Source organism: Metopolophium dirhodum, unplaced genomic scaffold (assembly GCF_019925205.1).
Source record: "Metopolophium dirhodum isolate CAU unplaced genomic scaffold, ASM1992520v1 scaffold1, whole genome shotgun sequence".
Taxonomy (NCBI): domain Eukaryota; kingdom Metazoa; phylum Arthropoda; class Insecta; order Hemiptera; family Aphididae; genus Metopolophium; species Metopolophium dirhodum.
The window spans coordinates 1354335-1375996 of NW_026869896.1; the positions used below are offsets into that span (position 1 = coordinate 1354335).

Below are 21662 nucleotides of genomic sequence, written 5' to 3' on the forward strand. Positions count from 1 at the left end.
TTATTCCAACGCCTCCACACCATCGTCGACCACCGGCCGCCAATACGCGGTGTCGTCGACCGATTCGCCGTTTTCGACGGAAGTACCCCTGTCGTATACCTCACAGACGCGAGCAACAGCATCATTGTCGTTTTCACACAACCGCTCCGTCACCACGTTTTCACCTGCTATCAACGTCAACCTATCAGGTCGTACACACGCGTATTATTTTGTATTATTATTGTATTGTCATAGGTCTCCGACGTGCATATTGTCGCACTATTATTCTAATTTGAATTATTATTCGTCGTCGTCGTCTTCGACGGGCGTTGTGTATTATTATAGTATTTTTCGCCGATCGGCTTGTGATCGCGCATTTATTACCACTAACATTAGTAAATAAGATTTTCGTACTGCAGAATGTCATAATAAATTGTTTGTATATTTTAGACCGCGAACAACTGTTTTATATTTGCATTACCGCATTAGGTTAGATACCTCACATCATCATAATAAATATAATTCCTATTTGCAATCAGCTCCTATCATATTTTTAAATACAGTCCACTTCTCTTCCCTCCCATAGGGCTATCGACTAAGGTAGGTAAGTATCGTCACACAAGACGGGTTGCGTGTTGGCCGCCGTCCGGGCGCGCACTCACACACACGCACACTCGTAACCGGCTTTGCATGTGCAGCCGTCGTCCGCACAGGGACATTTTTAAAGGTGCAGGTTAGTTGTTTTTTTCAAAACGTATAGTACCCGTCGTGCCAGTGGCGCGCACCTGTGATGGATCAAATATTGAGGCCCACTGGTTTACTGAAAAACCGACACACGGCGCGCTGCGGTCATCCGCACGTTTTCGTGATGCGTACTCTGCCCTGCTACCATGAATTGCAGTAACTCCAAAAAGTGAAATGTTGGGAAATCGTGTTTAAAGGTTTTTTTAATTTTTGACCCAGAAATTATTATGTTTTAATGATTTTTTCTATAAATCATTTTTAATAGATGTTCAAGTTATTTGTTGATATATTTTTTTTTGTACTTTATTCATTTTTTGTATGTTTTTACCACTTTTAAACATATTATAGGAGTTACTGCATTTTTACTTAGAAAATAACCCACATTAAATTTACAAAATGCAGTAAATCCATTCCTATGATTCTTAATTTTTATATTATGTGCACTCTGCAGCAGCCTTCTACTGAAACATTAAGTTAAACTAAAATATAAAGTTGATTAAGTTAATAATCTTTTCCCAATAAAAAAAGCCTATTAATTATATTTATACAATTAATTAATCACCCAAGTACAAGAAATATAAATACTAAAATATCATAATTATACCTAACAAAAGTATATTATTGATTGATTTGTAAATTTATTAGATAAAAACACTAATTAGTAATAAAACATTTTAAAACATAATTTCTTTATTATCTGATTTATGTAAATAATAATAATATTAACATTAATAACAACAAAAGTAGTGATTAGATACTGACTTGTATCAAGATATAAAGGTAGATTAACAAAATATTGTTATAACATAGGTTAGTGGATATAATAAAAAAGTTAATAACAATAAAAACACTAAATAGTGACTAGATACTGACTTGTATCAATATAGAAAGATAGGTAGATTTATATAAATATAAAATATTGTTACAACATAGATAGATTAATAAAATATTGTTTTAACAGGATAGTGATTAGATACTGACTTGTATCGAGATCCATAAGTTAGTTAATAATAATATTATAATCACATATTTTTACAATTATTAGAAACTGATCAATTGCTATTTATTGATGGTAACTTTTTCCAGAATGGTTTTCGATTTTCTGGCAAAACCTGTTTTAATTGATCAAGGATATCTGTTTTCTTAGTGATCGGAATACCACATGGTTCATTTTTGTGTTCTGGCATGGCAGTCTTTTTAACAAATTATTTTGGAATGTTGGTAAAATCGTTTTAATTAAGTAATACAATAAAACAATTACCTAGTTTTTCTAACTGTACACTTTTTTTTGATATTGGTTTTGGTTCATCAACTGTTGTAAGAATTTGTATAGCATCATACTTTAATTTTCTTCTAGGCACGACTTTATTTAACATTTTTAAAACGCGTTGTCTAGAAGTCATTTTAGTTATTAAAATTTAAGCAATAAATCAGTCAATATATTATTTAAAACCAACTTCATTAAAAGATGTTCAGGAAGTGTGGAACTCGTGTAACGACGACTCGTCACTCGTGTTGTTTTGTTATCAACCGCCAAAACAGTGAGATAGTATCATATTTGTCAGTTGTTACTTGTTAGATTAGAAATAATCAATCTTATCTAATCAAATACAATATTATTATGAAGTATAACCATGGTTAGAACTTAGAATTATCTAAATTCAAAGATCCTGAAGCCTATGTTATGTCAAAAAGTTATTTTATGGAGTTACGGCAAAGAAGCCATTTGAACACACAATATTACTAAGACAATATACAGTAAGAGCATGTAAAACTTCTAGAAATCCGATTCCTAAGAAATTATGCAGTAAATCCATGGACTTGCTGCTTTTGTTCTTAGTATATGGCGTTACTGCACTTTTGCTTAGTATTTTACCTGAATTCCAGAATATCTTTGAAATAATAATCGATTTTCAAAGAGTTTATAGTGGTTTTTAGTGCATTTTACCTTAGTAAAAAAAAGACGCGGGATAGTTCAATTAATAAGAATATTATATAACCTCACTTTTCACAATTTTGGAGTTACTGCAATTCATGGTAGCAGGGCAGTACTGTATTCGTATATTATAGTACGCGCCGTAATAGTAATAGCGTCCGCGCTGCGTGTGTAGTAGTACAAACGAATAACGATCGCGCGACCATGAACGGCGTGCGTCAATCTATATACGACTACTTATATAAATAACTCGCATAAAATGTCCATATAAATCGTGAGAATAAAGCACCGCGCGTGTACAATAATAGCATATATATATGTTCAACTTCGTGCCGGGTGCGAGCGCGTGACGAGGCCACAGATGACCATATACGGTTATCCAGAATAAGTAATGACAGGGACAGACCCATCGAGGAGAGCTCATGGACAAGCGTTCATCAGACGAGCAACCGACGAGCTTAGGAACAGTCATCAGTACTATTGTCACATCTCGCTAGCTTCATTCATTATTTTTGGACTTAGAGTAATTTTGTTATAGTCAGACACAGTTGAATAAGTTAAATAAATCAAACATATTATACTAAAAACTCGAGATTTACATTTATTCCATCATCCTTCAATCCTATTGACTGGGGCACGTTACAGTACTCACAATATTTTTAATATTTTGTACACTGTATTTCGCTGAACTACTTGATTGATTTATATTGTATTAATGGTTGAGACATTACTTAATTTTATTAACGTATTGACATATTTTTATTAATTGATTTACTCATGATTGAGATTGTATTACTATTAGATTTTATTACTATTTACTTACTATATATAAATGTAGTTATTTCAATATTTATATAATTGACATTGTATTAATTGTTTTGCTCAGTAAAAGAGTATTTGTTTTGTGTTAAACACCATTTGTTCAATAATAATTTTTTTTAAATACACAGTAAATTCATAAATTAAATACTTTATTTTGATAACAAATGCTATAAGCACAACAGTTTTGTCCTATTTGGTACATGAGTAGAACCTAACCTAACCTAACTAATATAACTAAAATAACAATTTAAAAAACCATTGATACTGTACACACAAGTGGATATCTTAATAACAATATTTAATAGACAATAATGCATTATAATTTATTATTTAAGATAATGTGTAATGCAACATTTTGTACACGTTACAACACTGTGAATTGCTGTTGATTATTTTTTTTTATATTATTATTTCTGTTTTACATATTAAAACACCATTGATGATACTATTTTATTCACTAAAAACTATAATATTATGTAGTGTGCTACTACATACTAGGTCACCGTGAATTGATATAATTTATTTTGCCACTGGATCAATTGCTATGAAAAGTAACCCTCGGATGAGACGAAAACACATATATTATTTACTTTTTTAAGTACCATTCAATAGTTGTACATATAGTGACTTGGTACACTGCTAATTTATTTATTTTATTGGAGTAATGTAATTGTACAAATATTCAATAGTTGTGTAATTAGTTTTATATTATTATTACACATGAAATTAAATTACTTTAACAATGGAAATATTTATACAATTTAGGTTGTATTTGTTTTACTCATTATAGTATATTGATTCTAAAATCTTTAATTTTGTTACATGCAAATCTTTAGACATCCCATGTCATTAACTTCACTGACATCCTTACAACCATTATAACTATTTATAACTCTTGTTTGATCCACACACCACACATATAATTAATTATTGTGTTGTAATAGTATGAACTAAATTATGTATTGGTAACTAATAGAAATTTATAAAAATCCTTCATACTGTACCCAAAGTACACACATAGTAATTTAAAAATATCCAGTAGGAGAGGAAAAGGAAAATAAAATATAATTTTAAATGATATAGTCATGTTTTTGTCATAAATGTCATTATTTTATTGATCATCTGAAAAAAACATAACGAATAAACATAGAAAAATTTTTGTTGAGAAAAAATGTTCCTGTTAAAAACTCACTTCTTTTTTGGGTGTCTGCTATCGGTACCTGAAAATGATATGTTTGATTAGAATTATTAATTTCAAAAACTAAAGTATTTATATTATATCCTTACATCTTTTTGCCCCGGCAATATAGGAGACATCACTCATTTCCTGAAAATTATGTGTTCAATTAGAATTATCAATATCAAAAACTTAAATATATAAATATATCCTTACGACGTTTGGCGGTGGGGTCTCACTCGCAGTGACGTAGAGCTCCTGTAAATAATGTGTTTGATTAGACAAAACTTGAAGTTTTTTTAAATATATTATATACTAATATATCCCTTACGTTTGGCGGCTGCGGAGTTCCGGCGGTCGTCTGATTGAGGTCCTGAAAAATTTGTTTAATTAGATTTATAAATTTCAAAAACTTGATAATTATTTTTAATATATTAATATATCATTACGTTCGACGGCCTCCGAATTTCCGTCTGCCTACGGTCCTGAAAAATTTGTTTAATTAGATTTATCAATTTCGAAAACTTGAACGCTTTTTTTAAATATACTAAATATATATCCTTACCTTCTTCGGCCGCGGCGAGGCCGTCTTCATTAGACCGTCCTGAAAATAATTTGTTTAATTAGATTTTTTGATTTCGAAAACTTGAATGTCTTTTTAAATATACTAATATATCCTTACGCTTGACGACGGCCGCCGCCTACCACCATCACCACCCCTATTACCTCCCCTCCGCCTACCGCCATCACGACCCCTGCCACCACCACCGCCCCTTTTTGACGGGCCACCTCTGAACTTGGCTACAATATAAATTACAATTATATACATAATATTAAGACTGTTATTAAGGAATATGTAAAGTAAACACTCACCGCAATCCCGGGACATATGCCCATGTTTTCCACAGTTATAACATTCTGAAACGGGTAGATATCATTTTAATCGTTTCTAATTGTATACAATATATATATATATTAACCAATAATCTTATACAAATTTATGCTTACGTCGGTCGCGACCTCCACCGCTATCACCATCACCACCACCGGCCCCTTTCGATGGGCCACCTCTGGGCTTGGCTACAATATAAATTACAATTATATACATAATATACATAACAGTTATAACATTCTGAAACGGGTAGATAATATTTTAATCGTTTCTAATTTTATTATAAAATATAATATATATATTAACCAATGATCTTATACAAATTTATACTTACGTAGTTACGTCGAGCGCGGTCTTGCCCGTTGTCAATATAGACGGTGCAGCTCCGACTAATGTTGAAGACGCTCGTTCTAAATTTAAAAAGACAGTTGAAAAGAACAATTGATTGGTCTGCATTATTATGTTTGTGGCATTATAAAATATTCAGTTCGTCTAACGAAATGCATAATATGGTGCACACTAAAACTAAGCCAGGGTTCGAAAATTTATATGGTATAACAATATACATTACATTAATTGATAAATACGATCGGCGGTTACCGTGTTAAAGAACAATCTAAGAAATCTTAGAAAAATATTTAGTTTCACAGAAAGCATGTGTTGCAGACAAAACTAAGGCTCGATTTTCTTCGCAAATTTATATTATTATTTTATTATTAATTCATAAATACGATCCGCGTTGAGCGTGTTAAAAAACAATCTAATGTATCTTATTATACTCATTCGATTAAAGTCGATAAATAAAAAAAAAAATAGAGAATGTGTATAGTAAAACACTTATATTATTATTATAATAATATCAATTAATAAATTATTATATACGATTCGCGTTGAACGTGTTAAAAAAACAAGGCCCTGGTGTACGCTTGGCAATTGCCGTTAATGTTTTAGACTTTGTTACTCATTCTGAAGTTGACAAATAAAAAGCAATAAAGAAAGTGTATAGTAAAACAAACAATAAGTGATCTGTCGGTATTATTATGTCGATGGTATGATAAAATATTAAATTCGTTGAACGGAAAGCATGTGTTACATTATATTGATTGATTCATACCTACGATCTGCGGTCAACGTTTCCAAAAGCAACAAATTAAATTAATAATACAATATTACATTGTATACTCACGTGTTTTCCGTTAGTCGATCACGACTGTCGGATAATTAATAACGGTTATAGTCGGACGTCGGCGCAGTCCATTGTCTTAGAACGGCGACAATAACAAGAGTCAAGGCAGGTAACCCACGTGGGTGACGATATCGCACGGCTGATTAATTAATTTATTGAATTAACATATTATATCGATATTTTATATTTTTATTATTCATTCGAACACAGCATTACACCTTACACTTTTGACCATCATTCTTTTTTTCATTTTTGCAAAAAATTTTCATATAGTCATAATAATGCCAGGGTAATATACGATTGCGAATGGAACGATTGCGAACGGATCTTTTCCGGTAACACGATTGCGAACGTTTTTACCTGCCTTTAATCATGCGGTGTTGTCAATAACAAATTTTTAAAATTTTTAAAATTTTAAAAATAATCATATAAGGATTTTCTGCTATTACGCCGGGCGATAAGATAGATAGGTACGATGTAGAATATCTATAATATTATATCTTTATTACCAACTGAATTCGTGTAGTCTGATAGTCGTGCAGTATTATTTGTAATTCAGTCGTATCGTGATCGTTTCGTTTCGTTCTCTTCAATATGGAAATTCAAATAATTATGTCCGAGAAAGGCAAGGAGTTGGTTCTCTTAAATAAATTTAAATACTGTTTTGTTAGAAAACGTAAAGATGGGTATATTAAATGGATCTGTACAAACAAAAATTGCACTGCAAATATTCTAACAACTGCAGATAAGAAGTCTCTACATCAGTCAACTGGTGAGCATAAACATTTAGTCAACAAAAAATTGAACGACAAATCTTGAGAGAGAATTGTAAGAGAAAAGCTGACGATAATATTTCTACCAGGCCATTAAAAATTATACGAAATGAATTAATTAAAAATAAGCCGACTGACATAATATATAGTGATATACAATCTGTGCGTAAAGCGATGTACGATAAGCGTCGTAAAATGTACCCTGTTTTTCCCATATCATTAAACGAAGCAATTTCTCAACTAAAACTGGTGGAATATAATTGTTGTTTATTTAACGGAGATCAATTTGTTTTTGTTCCGGAAAATGACGAATTTGTTTGTATAACTACAAAAGAAAATTTAAAATTTATGACAACACAAAATGAGTTTTTAGGAGATGGTACATTTGATTTCGCACCAAAATTTTTTTTACAACTTTATACCATACATTCTTACACAAATGGTTTTTATGTGCCTATTGTATATTTTTTTCTTGCAAATAAAACAAAAGAAACTTATTTGAATATGTGGAAATATCTTTTGGAACTATGTCAACGATTTTTTACTTTAACTTTCGATGTTCAAAAACTGCATTTGGATTTCGAATCTGGAGCTCATGAAGCTGCAAAAGAAATATTTCCGAACGTGATGATTGTAACATGCCGTTTTCATTTAGGCCAAGCTTGGTGGAGAAAGGTAATATTTAAAATCTAATCTTATTTATAAATTAATACTATTTACGACTTTGAAACATTTTTTTTAATAAAATAAAATATCTACAGATTAATGGAGATTCAAATTTGAGAAATGCATACAAAGATAAAAACAATGAATTAGGTCAATGGCTAAAATTATTTTTTGGCTTACCGTTTTTACCCAGTGACGAAATTGAAGATGCATTTTTAGCATTAATAGCCGAATGCCCCAGCCTAGAAGAAGGTCATGTTTTTACAGACTATTTAGTATCAACATATATTGAACCTGATTCATTATTTCCCCCATATCTTTGGGCACAACAACCCTCAGTAAATCCAAGGTATGATTTAAAAAAAATTTAAATTAAATTCTTGTTCCTTCCTACTTTAATTTTGAGTGTATTATTATGTATAATATTATTTTTTCATTCAGAACTCAGATCTATGTATGTATGTATTATTTTATTTATTTTTAAGTTTCTAACGTAAAATGAACACGTACATTTTGTAACAGTATTATTAATATTTATACAACGAAAACAGTTTTAATTAATCAACATTTTAAACATAACTTATTATTTTGTATAATTTTATTTTAGTTTGTAACGAAGAGTTGTTGTCTTAATTGTATTATTAATACCAATAGTTTATATTTAAAAAAAAAAAAATGTTTTAATTGAACTCCCGAACAAAACATATTCAGAAATATAAACTTGGCAACGTAGTCTATAAAAACGTTCGCAATCGTTCGTTTTTCGGCTAAAAAAACAAATTCTCTGATAAGCGTCATTCGTTCGCAATCGTGTTATAAAAAAGGTAAAACGTTCGCAATCGTGTTGTACCCATAATGCCATAGGATTATCACTCGAAACATGGTTTTCAAACATTCCCGCCTTTGACAGAATACCGCAATAAGGGTTGGTCTTATCACCGACCGTTTATCTTCGGGTTGGGGGCAGTTGTCCGAAAAATGATAAGGCAGTATTCCTCTCGCTATCAGCGAATGACTTACAGTTGTAGGCGCAACTTTTAACAAGCCGACCCCGCATAACGTATCCCCAGATTACACGATACGGGAGACCTCGGGTCTAACATCATGTTGGTGCGCGGAAACGTTTATACATAATATTTCCAATATATAATACGCATGGAAATGTTTAATGTTTTTGTAGATCGTATTGGTTATTATAATATTATATGGGTTTGCTTATTATGTACCTAAAGTTTATTTACATATATACATGGTATACATAGTACCTATATACATTATACTGCATATATATAATTATCCGGATAACTGAGATGACTGACCTAGTGACCTGCTAGACACCCTAAAAAGATGGTGGCTATATGACTTGCATAGAAGCCCGAAATGTTTTAAATTTTTTTTCACGTAATTTATTACTTAATTTTGCGTTTTCTGCGACAGTAATGAACGCTGTCCACGATTCGACGCAGTCGGTATTGGATACCTGACGACGTGATCCGGCCGCCTCACATTGTCCGCTATCCGACGAAGTTGGATAGCCTACCCTTATTACTACGGCGAACGTCAACCAAGGTAACTGACCTGCTAGACACTCAAAAAAAGACGGCGGCTGTATGATTTGCATGGACGCCCGAAATGTTTTTTATTTTTTATCACGTAATTTATTACTCAATTTAAAGTTTCTGCAGCACTAATGAACGTTGCATAGTGCATACCTGTTGCCGAGACATATAAGTCCAACGTCGAGGTAGGTGACTGACCTGCTAGACCCCAAATAAATCGAGGTGGATATACGATTAGTTGGACCGTCTGAATTATTTGAATTTTATTACTTAATTTGGCGTTATTGACGGCAGCTATCCGGTTAACTAATCCACCATCCTTATCAGTAATCCACTATTCTTATCATTAATCTAGAATCCTTATCAGTTATCAAAAATCCTTATCACTTATCCACCATCCTTGTCACAAATCCACTATTCTGATCATTAATCCAGAATCCTTATCCGTAATCAAAATTCCTTATCATTAATCCACTTTTCATATCAAAATCCACCGTTCTTATCATAAATCCAAAATCCTTACCTTTAATTTTTTTCACAGATCCTTATCCTTGAAAAAATCCATCATCATAATCACAAATCCACTTTTCTTATCCTTATCCAAAATTCTTATCATTAATCCAACATCCTTATCATTAATCCACTTTTCTTATCAAAATTCACCGTTCTTATCATAAATCCAAAATCCTTATCACTAATTTTTTTGAAAATATAGATGATGGCAAATCTTGATATGTCAAAAACCAAAACTGATAAGTCATTATTTAAAAATAAACATGATGGCAAAACTTGATATGTTTACTACTACTACTAATATAGTTATTTGTTAGCTGATTTTAACTGTGTTAGTTTATTCTGTGGTGTTACTTTTTTTACAATGTTCAACTCAAGATCATCTTTTTTAAAATCTTTAAAAAGTGGGCACACAACAGAAACTAATGTAAACCCTGAAGTAAGTACAGCATAAATGAATCTATTTTAGTATTTTATAGTATAAATGAAAGTTAACAGTTAACATTATTAAAAATTTAATAATATTATAATATTATTGTAGAGATATTCCACTAGAAAAAAAGTAAAACCAGTATATTATAAAAATGATCATCACAAAGTGCATGAGTGGCTAAATTCCACACAAAATGAATTTCATCAGGTAAAATACAATTAATGCTGTTTTTTCATTTATTTGTAATAAGTTGTGTTAAAATTTTTTTTCAGAATAATTCATTACTAATTAATAGTAGTTCAGATGAGGATAATGATGATGATATTTTGGACAAAACATATAACATCAATACAGAGCTGATATGCTCAGATTCAGAATCTGAACCTGGTACTGTTTGTTTTAAATAATATAAATAAATATAAATTATGCTGTATAAAATATTTTATTTTACCTATTTTAGTATGTCATAATACAAATGAATTTGAAGTGCACGATGACACAATATCTCCTGAAGAAGTACCAACCCTTTCTAATTTAGGTAAATATGATAAAATAGTATTAAAATATTTTTTCAAAAGTATATTATACTAATTTATACAATATTTTTTCATTATATTATTATAATTATTTATTTTTTACCATAAGATACTAATAACAGTCCCAAATCTGTAACTTTCAATAAAATTGATGATGACGATATTATTATAATATCTCCTGAAGATATACCAGCAGTTTTTAATTTAGGTAAATACATAATAATAAACTTTTTGAAAATAGATATTATATAATATTTAATTGTTTTCTTATGTTTTTAATTTTATTTTTACTATAAGAGAGCAATAATGGTCCTAACACTGAGAATACCTATGAAATAGATATCCATGATGAAAATATTATAACATTGTGTGAAGAACAACCACCAGTTTCTAATTTAGGTACACAAATAAAATTTCATTAAACTAATTAATTAAAAGTACATAATATTTTATGATTTTCTCTAGTTAATATTATTTATTTTTTAATTTATTGTATCACATAAAGGTAACAATGGTGTTAATACTGAAGTTATGGATGAAACAGACATACATGAACCACCAAAAAAGAAAAAAAGAATTGAACAGAAATATTTGAAAGATCATGGGATGGAGCATATCAATCGCAAAGGAGTAACAATTCCTCAAAATAAATTTAAGGAGTTAATTAATTGCTGTCGTAGAAAATGTGACAATATCTGTCCACCAGATAAACAAAAAATAATATTTGAAAGTTTTTATAAATTGGAAAAAGAAATTCAGTATCAAATTATGTCTTGTGGAATAACTTTGACTGACAAAAAAAGCACAAGACTAGGAAGAGGTGGTAAGTATGGAATAAGTCATGATCATTTAGTAACTGTTTTATATGTGATACAAATAGAAAATCAAAATATAACAGTATGTAAAAAGATGTTTCAAAGTGTGTATGGAGTAACTAGAGGTAAAATTGATTTACTGATACAGAAAAAAAAATTCAGTGATTCAGGTACATTACAACAGGTTGATAATCGTGGTCGCCATGAACCACATAATAAAATGACGGAAGAAAAAGAAGAAATGAGAAATCATATTGAAAAATATCCTAAATACCAGAGTCACTATTCTCGAAGGCACACAAATAAATTTCATCTTCAATGTCATTTAAATATTAAAAAGTTATATGAAGAATATAAACTAGAGAAAAATGGTAACAAATGTGGATCATATGATTTGTTTAAAGAAGTTTTTAATAAAACTGGTTATAAATTTAAAAAACCAAAACTGGATACATGTAAGACTTGTGATACTTTTGTACTACAGATTAAACAATGTAATGATAACCAACAAAAGATATTACTCCAACAACAACATGAATCCCATAAAAAACTCGCAGATTTAGGTTATATGCAAAAAAAAGAAGATAAAATTAATGCTTTAGCTTCTAACAATATTAGAGTTTTAGTATTTGATTTAGAACAAGTTCTAGATACTCCTGCTCTATCTACAAATGTTTCATTCTACAAAAGGCTTTTGTCAACGTTTAACTTGACCATTAGAGATTGTTCTGAAAATGAAGGTACTGAATGTTATATGTGGCATGAGGCAATCGGAGGAAGAGGATCAAACGACATAGAATCTTGTCTTTACCAAAAAATATTAAATTTGCCCAATAATGTAACCCATATTATCACTTACTCTGACACATGTGGAGGACAAAACAGAAATATTAATATGGCTGCTATGTTAAGTCTAGTTACTGCAAGTTCTTCAACGTTGCAAATAATTGACCAAACATGTTTACTGCCAGGCCACACTCACTTGGAGTGTGATGTAGATCATGCGAAAATAGAAAGAGCGAAAAAATTTTCAGACATTCCTATAATGATACCAAGAGATTGGTATCAATTTGTTAGAACGGTAAAAGGAAAGAAACCATTTAAAGTAATTGAAATGAAACAAGAGCAGTTTTTTTCATTTTCAAATTTAGTAAGCACTTCACTGACTAAAAAAACAGTAGATACTGATGGGAATAAAGTAAATTGGTTTCATATAAGGTGGATTCGATATGAAAAAGTTTATGGTGAGTTGCAGTTTAAGTATAGCCTCGATCCAGAAGAACCATTTAGAGTGTTAGATCTTACACAACGTGGTAAAAGAGGAAGGCCAAAAAATATAACATCATTATATTCCATAGCGTTAACCAATTGTTATAAAAGTCCTTTACCTATCAACCCAAAAAAAAAAACAAGATTTGTTAAGTTTATTGCCGCTGATACATGAAGACTGCCATAGCTTCTACCAAAACTTAAAAACGTCCAAAGAAGCTGCTGAACTGCCTTCAATCAATAGTGATTTTTCATCAGATGAAGGCTAAAATTATAATAATATATTACTAATTAAAACCATAAGTTGTTTTATTTTTTACTTTTATTGTATTTTATTTAAAATTTTTAACTCATTGTTATTTTGTTAAGTTTTATAAAAGGCTAATTTCATTTTTTTTATTTATTGACCAAGATTTAAAAGATCAATTTTATGTTTTTACATTTATTTAATGAACTTTGTTGTTTTATTCTAAAATTGTTTTGAATGCTATAATGCTGTGTTTTAAAAAAGGTTACTTTTATAATTTTTATTTTGTTGATATGTTGAAAATTTAAAAAAATAAATGTTGGCAAAAAATGATATGTCTTTATTTTCTACTTAAAAACTTTTTGAACAATAATTTATTTATTATAGCTTAATATTTTAATTCATGAAAGGTTATTGATTACAATGATAAATGAATAAAGGCATTTCATATCAAATTGTATTTTTTATTCCATTCTAAACCTTTAAACTCGTTTTTCCGAAAGTTTACAAAATGTACATATCAGCTTCTGCCATAATACCACAGATTTATAAGACAATTTACAATTTTTGAGTATTTAATTATTTATTTATTGTGATAAAACATGATTATAAAACAAAATCTAATTTCCTAGGGGTAAGTGCCATTTCATCAATAATTGCATCCACGTTGATGGGTATGTCCCGATGAATGGACATCAATGCCAGTCCAATTAGCCTATCCTAAATACAAAACAAATTACAAATATAGTAATGTTATAACTTTTATAATAAATATTTCTTAAATACATTACTTCATTCATAGTTGATCTTAAATAACTTTTCAACCTTTTTAAGGTTGAAAATGATCTTTCTGGAGTGGCTGTAGATACTGGCAATGTACAAAATATTTTAATCAAAAAATGTATGTTTGGAAAATCTGTCTTCGAACAGTTCATAAGTGCTTCTAATCCAGTTTTGGTATTGACATCTCCGTTGCTTATTTTAACTTTCCATATTTTTAATTCTACAAAAGAATTATCCTTTTCAACTGGTTGTATATAAAACTCAACTAATTTCTCAAATGCCAATCTTTCTTCATCAGTAAAAGATGAACTAAACAAACATTCAAAACCTATAACATATAAAATAAAACATCTTCAATTCTTGTTTTAACATGAAAATATTTTTACGCTAGAGAAACTTCTAAAAATTATATATCCAATACATTATAGTTTAATTAATCATATTGTGTAATTATTTATTTATATAGTTTTCTGCTAGCCGCTAGGAACTAGATACTAAATACTGATTACTGATTACTGATTAGAGTTTTGAGATAAACTTAGATAACAAAAAATAGCTTTACCTTCAAAAACATTTTTATGATTTAAAAATCTAGAAGTTAGTTGGCAGATAAAATTATCTATAAACGGCACAAACACTGTAACTCTGTAATACTCTTCTACCGAAGATACTTGGGGATTTGCTCTATTTATTTGTTTTCCAGCAGTGCGTTTCTTTGATATTTCAGTGCCAATAACATCTGCCAAATTCTATTTCAATATTGTAAGTTTATTTATTATTATGTATACCCTACATTGAATTACTTTAATTAAAACTCAAATTACTTACTTTTACTTTTTCAAATAAAATTTGAAATTCTTTTTCAGCATTTTCTCTAATTTCTTTTAAAGACTGAAGTAATGTTTTTATAATATTTATAGTGTGCTTTAAATCTATTCGTTCTTTTTGTAATTGTTTGCATACAGGTAGTCCAAAGGCAAAAAAAATCTAAAATATGTTTATTATTTAGGTAATTAGGTGCAGAAGCAGTACATATTTATTTAAATTTTCAATTAAGAATGTACCTTAGTAACATATAATGAAATAAGGAACTCTGAATCCAATGCACTTTTTAATAGGACTTCAGCATCTACAGAAGACGGTACACCCCACGTAGAAGAAATGTTTTCAAGTGTTTTAATCACAAATGGTAATAATTCAACAAAATCATTCAATGATTCGTATTTCTGTACCCATCTTGTTGCACATTGCCTTTTCAGTGTCCTAGCGTTAGAACTAGGTATGGAGTCACTATTTTCAATTTTGTTGATGAATTCATTTTTTCTTATTGGTGTGTTGAAAAATACATAAAGCCGTTCAACGATTCCCAAACAATTTCTAACAGATTTTATATCACTGGATGTACATACTGCTAAATTGAAAGAATGTGCAGAGCAATGAATGTATAGTGCCTTTGGATAGCTATCTCTAATTACAGCTTGGACACCATTGAATTTCCCTGCCATGTTACTGGCCCCATCATAGCCTTGGCCATACAAGTGTTCACAATCAATACCGCAAGCATTTAAACCTGAAATAAAAATTAAAACATATCATAACTTTAAATAGTCAACAATGATTTATAATAATTTATACTACCAATAATTACCATCTAATATAGATGAAGCTAAACTTGAACCAGTCAAACTGTTTATTTCAAAAAATTGAAGAAAATCTTCATGTAATATATCATCATTATCCACATAACGCACGCTTATTGATAATTGTTCCTTCGTAGCTACATCAGTCGTTTCGTCAGCTAAGATTGAGAAGCATTTTGAAGAATTTACTTTATCAACAATCTGTTTGAGAATAATTTTATTGCACGCCTCAATAATTTGGTTTTGAATTATAGGACTTGTATATTTGTTCCTTTTACCACAACCTTCCAACATATTTTTTAAATGTTCATCGCCTATTGCTCGATATTTTAAAATGGCACGAAATTTACCTTCTCTTGAATTTATATCTGTTGATTATTGAAATAAATCATCATGGGAGCAGCACCATGGACAGAATCTACATTTGTTTGGACTTCAATAATATCACATTCATTCTCATGTTCATTAGACAACTTGTCCCATGAAAATATATTTATAATAAAATGATACAGATGTGGTATTAATAAACATTAACAAATACAAATCTAAACTAACTACATGTTATAAAACCAAGGTTGGGTTTTGTGACCAGTCAATTGACATTATGCCTACACTAAATAAAACATTTAGATAAATAATAACAAAAGTAAAACTTACCAAATTTAACGAAGTAGTAGAGGTAATACTTTTTGACACAAAGCATAATTTTTTTTGATTCGGGTGGCTAGCTGATGCCTTTAACTCAGCATTTCTTTTGAGTCGAAGTTTCTCCGCTCCTCCCTTAACTTTTTTTTTGTTTGTATTCATTGTCAAAAATGAATAGATTTATGTTTTAAAACTATGATTTTCAAAACTAATAATTACTGTCATAAAAATAACTACACACACTAGTACACTACACAGGCACACAGCACAGAACTACCTACTCAGCTGACTGCTGAGTTTCAACTACACAAGGTAATTTACTAAGTCTTAGTCTATAGGCCGATAAATTATTTATTTTACATTAGCGGTGTTGCTGACTGTCTTTTAGGGAAAACCCGTGATTTTTATTTTTATAATAGACAACATGAACAGCTACGTATTACCACGAGCTGGTCATTACGGTTTATTTACAAACTGTCGGAGGCGACGGAGGCCATCGAATGAAGTAAAGGCCCGCATTATCTAAATTAAAATAAGTGATATACTGATATCTACAAAATTTATCGATTTGTAAAAATACATTTACTATTGTCTATACGACTATACTCTATCGTATATAAACCTAATGTTCTTGTCCAGTAACTTTTCTGTAATCTGTTACTATAAATACCGTATTATAAGTAAGGTATATTTAGTTTAAATTATAAGCGTGCTGTTTTTATCTTTCACCACTTACATAATATCCAAATAATCCAATAACAAAAAATATACAATAAATACACAGAGCGGCCCAGTGGGCATTTGCCCACCTGCCCACCGGCCCAGTCCGCCCCTGTCTATGACTAGACAATACAATTTGATTTGACTAGCAAATGTTTCATAACTGTACCAGTACACTGATATTTGATATTTATGTAAATTATTATGGAATCAAATATATTTCTGTAATATAATATAGTCTCTGAACAAACTAATCAATTAATTGTGTATGTATGAATATTTTGAATTATTAAATAAATACATTTTTTAAAATTATTTTATTTTATTTCCAGATTGTAAAGTTAATTTTTACGAATAGGGAAATATTAAGTCAGCCTACTTAAAGGTTATGTTATTAAATTGTAATACGATTCCTTATAAGTAGCATTATGAGGTTGTTAAAATAGAAAATTTTACATTTTTAAAAAAAATTAATCAGACATTTCCAATTTTTAATTAACTTATTTTCAAAAAATGTAAGATGAAAAATTAACTATGTTTGTACTAATTGTATTTGTTGTATTTGAAGTCCGTAGCCCTTAAATAAGTTTAAATGTAGAGTAGTTAATATATTATGTACATTTAATTTTTATAATTTTATCAAGTGTAGTGTGGGTGTCAAGTGTTAATATTTTTTGTTGGTTTATGACCTTACCCAAATTCTGCAAAAACTTGCATTACGGAAATTAGGCTATACTCCAGTAGAATTATTGATAACTAATGCACTTATTATTTTTGATAATTTAATATTAAATTAGTGTCCATTATGTGGCTTATTCACACACAAGATAGTTTTTACATTAAATGCATATTATGTGTATTAGGTTTTAATACAATAGCAATTATTTATTACAAGCATACATTTCTTAAAAAATTATTTTATTTCATATTTTTAGTATTAATTATTATAATCACATTCTGTTTTGGAATATAAAATTCTTATGGATAAAAAATATTTAAAAACATGTTTTAATAAAAATGTTGTATTGTAAACGACTTGAAATAAATGTATGGCTGCTCTATTCTAAATACTGTTATGTAAAAAAAATGTTATTAATTTCTAGCTTCTCCCCTACAAACGGCCTTGTGTGTGATTTGACTTATAACTACTCTTAGAATTATGTTGGGTTATGGACTTTTAGACAAATGAATAAAATTATTTTATAACTTTTATTAAAATTTTTTAATGTAAACATTTATTCATAATTTTCAAAATGTCCTCCATTTCTCGCTACACATTTCTCATGCCTCGTCATAATGGAATTAGTTAGCAGTACCATATTCGCTATAAACTCTAATCGCCTCTCTGGGTCAGAAGGTTTTAAACCTTGTACATAGTGTATTTTATACGGGTGATACAAATTTGTCTTTAAAATACGGTGTACAGAGGTATGGCTTATGTTTGTTTGCCTGGATATTGACCTTGTAGAAGCATGCGGATCAACACTAAACGCAGCCAAGATACTAACCGAATGTCGCTCATCAGATGTGACATTATTTTTTGATTTATGAAGACCATTTGGAAAGCTACCTAGAGTTAAAAATAAGAGAATTTAATTTTTTTTAATGTTGATTGTGATTGTGTATGTACTATTGACTTATAATTTTGACAAATATATTTTTTAATTTTAAGTGTTATATTTTATATATTTATATTGCCAACGTCCAACGCTTAATAAGTTAGTGATGGCAACTTGTTATCAATTACGGCAACTGTTACAAACTGTTCTCAAAAAATAACAGTTAAAATCATAAATATTTATGGTGAAAATAACAGTTACCTACTGTTGTAGACTTATTAGTGTTATTATAAAAGAACAAATAGAACAATTAAAAAATATCAATAACATGACCAGTAACAGCTAACAACAACGCAATACTATTGATAACAGGGTAACAGAGAATAACGCCAGTAACCTGTAACAGTTTATAACCAACGAACCAGTCGCTAATCAGTAAGACCAAATTATCAGAATAACCGTAACAGCTTGTTATTGTTACTAGTGTAGTACCTGTTATCAATCAATGTCCTTGATATTTTTTATCATCACTAAATAAGTGCAAGTGTACAAATACACAACAAGCGCCTCGTATAATTCAGTTTTTAATTGGGTATATTGGATCAACGACTGAATGAAAATAAAAAATTTAAACGCTGCAATCCTTAAAAATAATAATCTTAAAAAATGGAAATTCTGAATATGTTATAAAAATATTTAATTTAATTTAAATTTTTTTATTTTCAGTACTAAAAAATAAACAAAAGAAAAAATAAATTATATATGTAGCGCTAGGGTCTATAAATGATAAATAAAAAAAAAAATAAGAAAAAATTGATCAGAAAAAATGTTATTCCATAAATACCATAGTCCATCCAAATTCCACATATTATATAGTATACAATATAAGACATAAGTAAAAGCATTTAGCAAAATATACAACTATGGTCTATGAGGAAAGCAAGCTTAACAAAATAACAACTATAGATTTCAATTATATAATCAAGATAATAATAAATTCAGGTTTTAAACAGTAACATACCTGAGAATTTAATTTCTTATTCAAACTTTCACCGTCTTCGTCGATAGACCTTTTTAGATTCAAAGTCTCGGCAGTCTCGCTAGGGGTCTCACTACTAGAAGTGGACTCTGTAGACCGAATCGCAGTGAAAAAAGTTGTTATTTTAGGTGTGTTGTTCATTTCGAAAGATTAATTAAATAACACAGCGAAGTTTCGAATTCGAACGGTTTTGATGATCATGTAATGCATATAATCATAAATAAGAAAAACCGTCCGTCATCATTATTATCTACCGGCTACCGGCGCCTACCGCTATCATTTAATTTGTTTTGATAACAGCAGAGCGTTTGTTCAATAACCAAGAACTCGGTATTTGTCAACCATGTTTGGTACCAAACTGATAACGAAAAATCATGATAACAATTTAAAATGTTGATAATACTGACGCTTCGAAATTTTTTACAAAATTGTTCATATCGACATATTATGTCATATCTTATGATATTTTTTTTTTTTATTTTAAACATAAAAACACAAAAATTTACATGTACGAGACACGAGTCAATGGGGGGGGGGGTCCGGACCCCTTGGACCCCCCCCCCCCGTAAATACGCCACTGAAATAAACAGCCCCTAGTTTATGTACACCAGATTTACTTCCTAAAGGATCTCCCACCTCATAGTCGTCAAAAAATAAAAAAACTGGTAAAACAAGCTGATTTTCATGAGTGTTCAATTTTTTTTGCCAAGTATTACCTGAATAAAATTAACAACAATTGTGTCATAACTTTTAATTTTGTTCATATACTCCAAAGTATCCACTAATACATTTTTTAGTTCTAGAAACTTTTTTAAAACTTTACGGAGAGGAATTAACTGTTCAGTGCAATTAGTTGGAGTAATAGAAAAACAATTTCTATTTCTATTTTCATTTAATCGTTCTCCTATAGTAATTTCTTGTGGCAAAATAAATGTGCCTAGATCGGTGTAATATTTCATACGTTTGTATTCAGAACTAAAACATGTAAAATTGTTATCAATATTATTTATTTTTAAATTTAAGCTATCAAAAACGTTAGTTGAAATACCATCGTCTGTGAGTAATTGTGAAGTAGTATTTAGCAATGAGTTTTTTATTCCTCCCACAATACAGTCAATACCTTCTACTACACTTTGTACAACATTTCGGGGAACTTGAGGATTTGAGTATAATGACGCTATAAGATTACTATAATGAGTTTCCTTAGTTATTGATTGGTTATCAAAACAAGTTAATACGTCCGAAGCTGGAGAGTTAGTAAATATAATATTATTAGCCGAAGGTATAAAATCAGAAACCAAAGTACAATTATTTACAACCATTGATGTATTACTGATTAAATGTGAAGTACTTTCATGATTTACATTTTCACTCAAATGAGTAGATAAATGTTTTTTAAAAGAATTAAGCAAATTAAAAGAACGGTTACAATCATTTTCAGCACATATATACATAGAAAAATCATGTGTTGAATGTTCAAATTTAATATGTTTATTTAAATTTTGAATAGATGACAAGAATTGTTTACATACAAAACAAATAGGCATATTTATAGCTTGATATAAAAATTATGATAAGAATTGAAATTAAATTTTGTTCTCATACCTAAACTAAATAATATAAAATGTTAGTTTAAATTAAGACTTTTATGCCAACTTTATAAAAATTAACTTTTTTTTAATAATAATAATGTATAAGAGCAAAATATTTAATAAAATTTAAAATTAAA

At 29.5% G+C, this 21662-nt stretch overlaps 2 protein-coding genes across 2 annotated transcripts; both read right to left on the reverse strand.

The window, feature by feature from the left end:
• LOC132953262 (uncharacterized) lies at nucleotides 1–6986 on the reverse strand. Its single transcript, XM_061025782.1, has 7 exons — nucleotides 6953–6986; nucleotides 5667–5738; nucleotides 5532–5576; nucleotides 5364–5459; nucleotides 5224–5262; nucleotides 4975–5031; nucleotides 1–164 (listed from the first exon to the last, which is right to left on the reverse strand). Exons 1-7 carry the CDS (start codon nucleotides 6984–6986, stop codon nucleotides 1–3), a joined length of 507 nt encoding a protein of 168 aa, XP_060881765.1.
• Nucleotides 6987–14153: 7167 nt separating this feature from the next.
• LOC132953263 (zinc finger MYM-type protein 1-like) lies at nucleotides 14154–16777 on the reverse strand. Its single transcript, XM_061025783.1, has 8 exons — nucleotides 16628–16777; nucleotides 15979–16171; nucleotides 15677–15900; nucleotides 15395–15556; nucleotides 15159–15317; nucleotides 14893–15079; nucleotides 14339–14658; nucleotides 14154–14267 (listed from the first exon to the last, which is right to left on the reverse strand). Exons 1-8 carry the CDS (start codon nucleotides 16775–16777, stop codon nucleotides 14154–14156), a joined length of 1509 nt encoding a protein of 502 aa, XP_060881766.1.
• Nucleotides 16778–21662: the final 4885 nt, after the last annotated feature.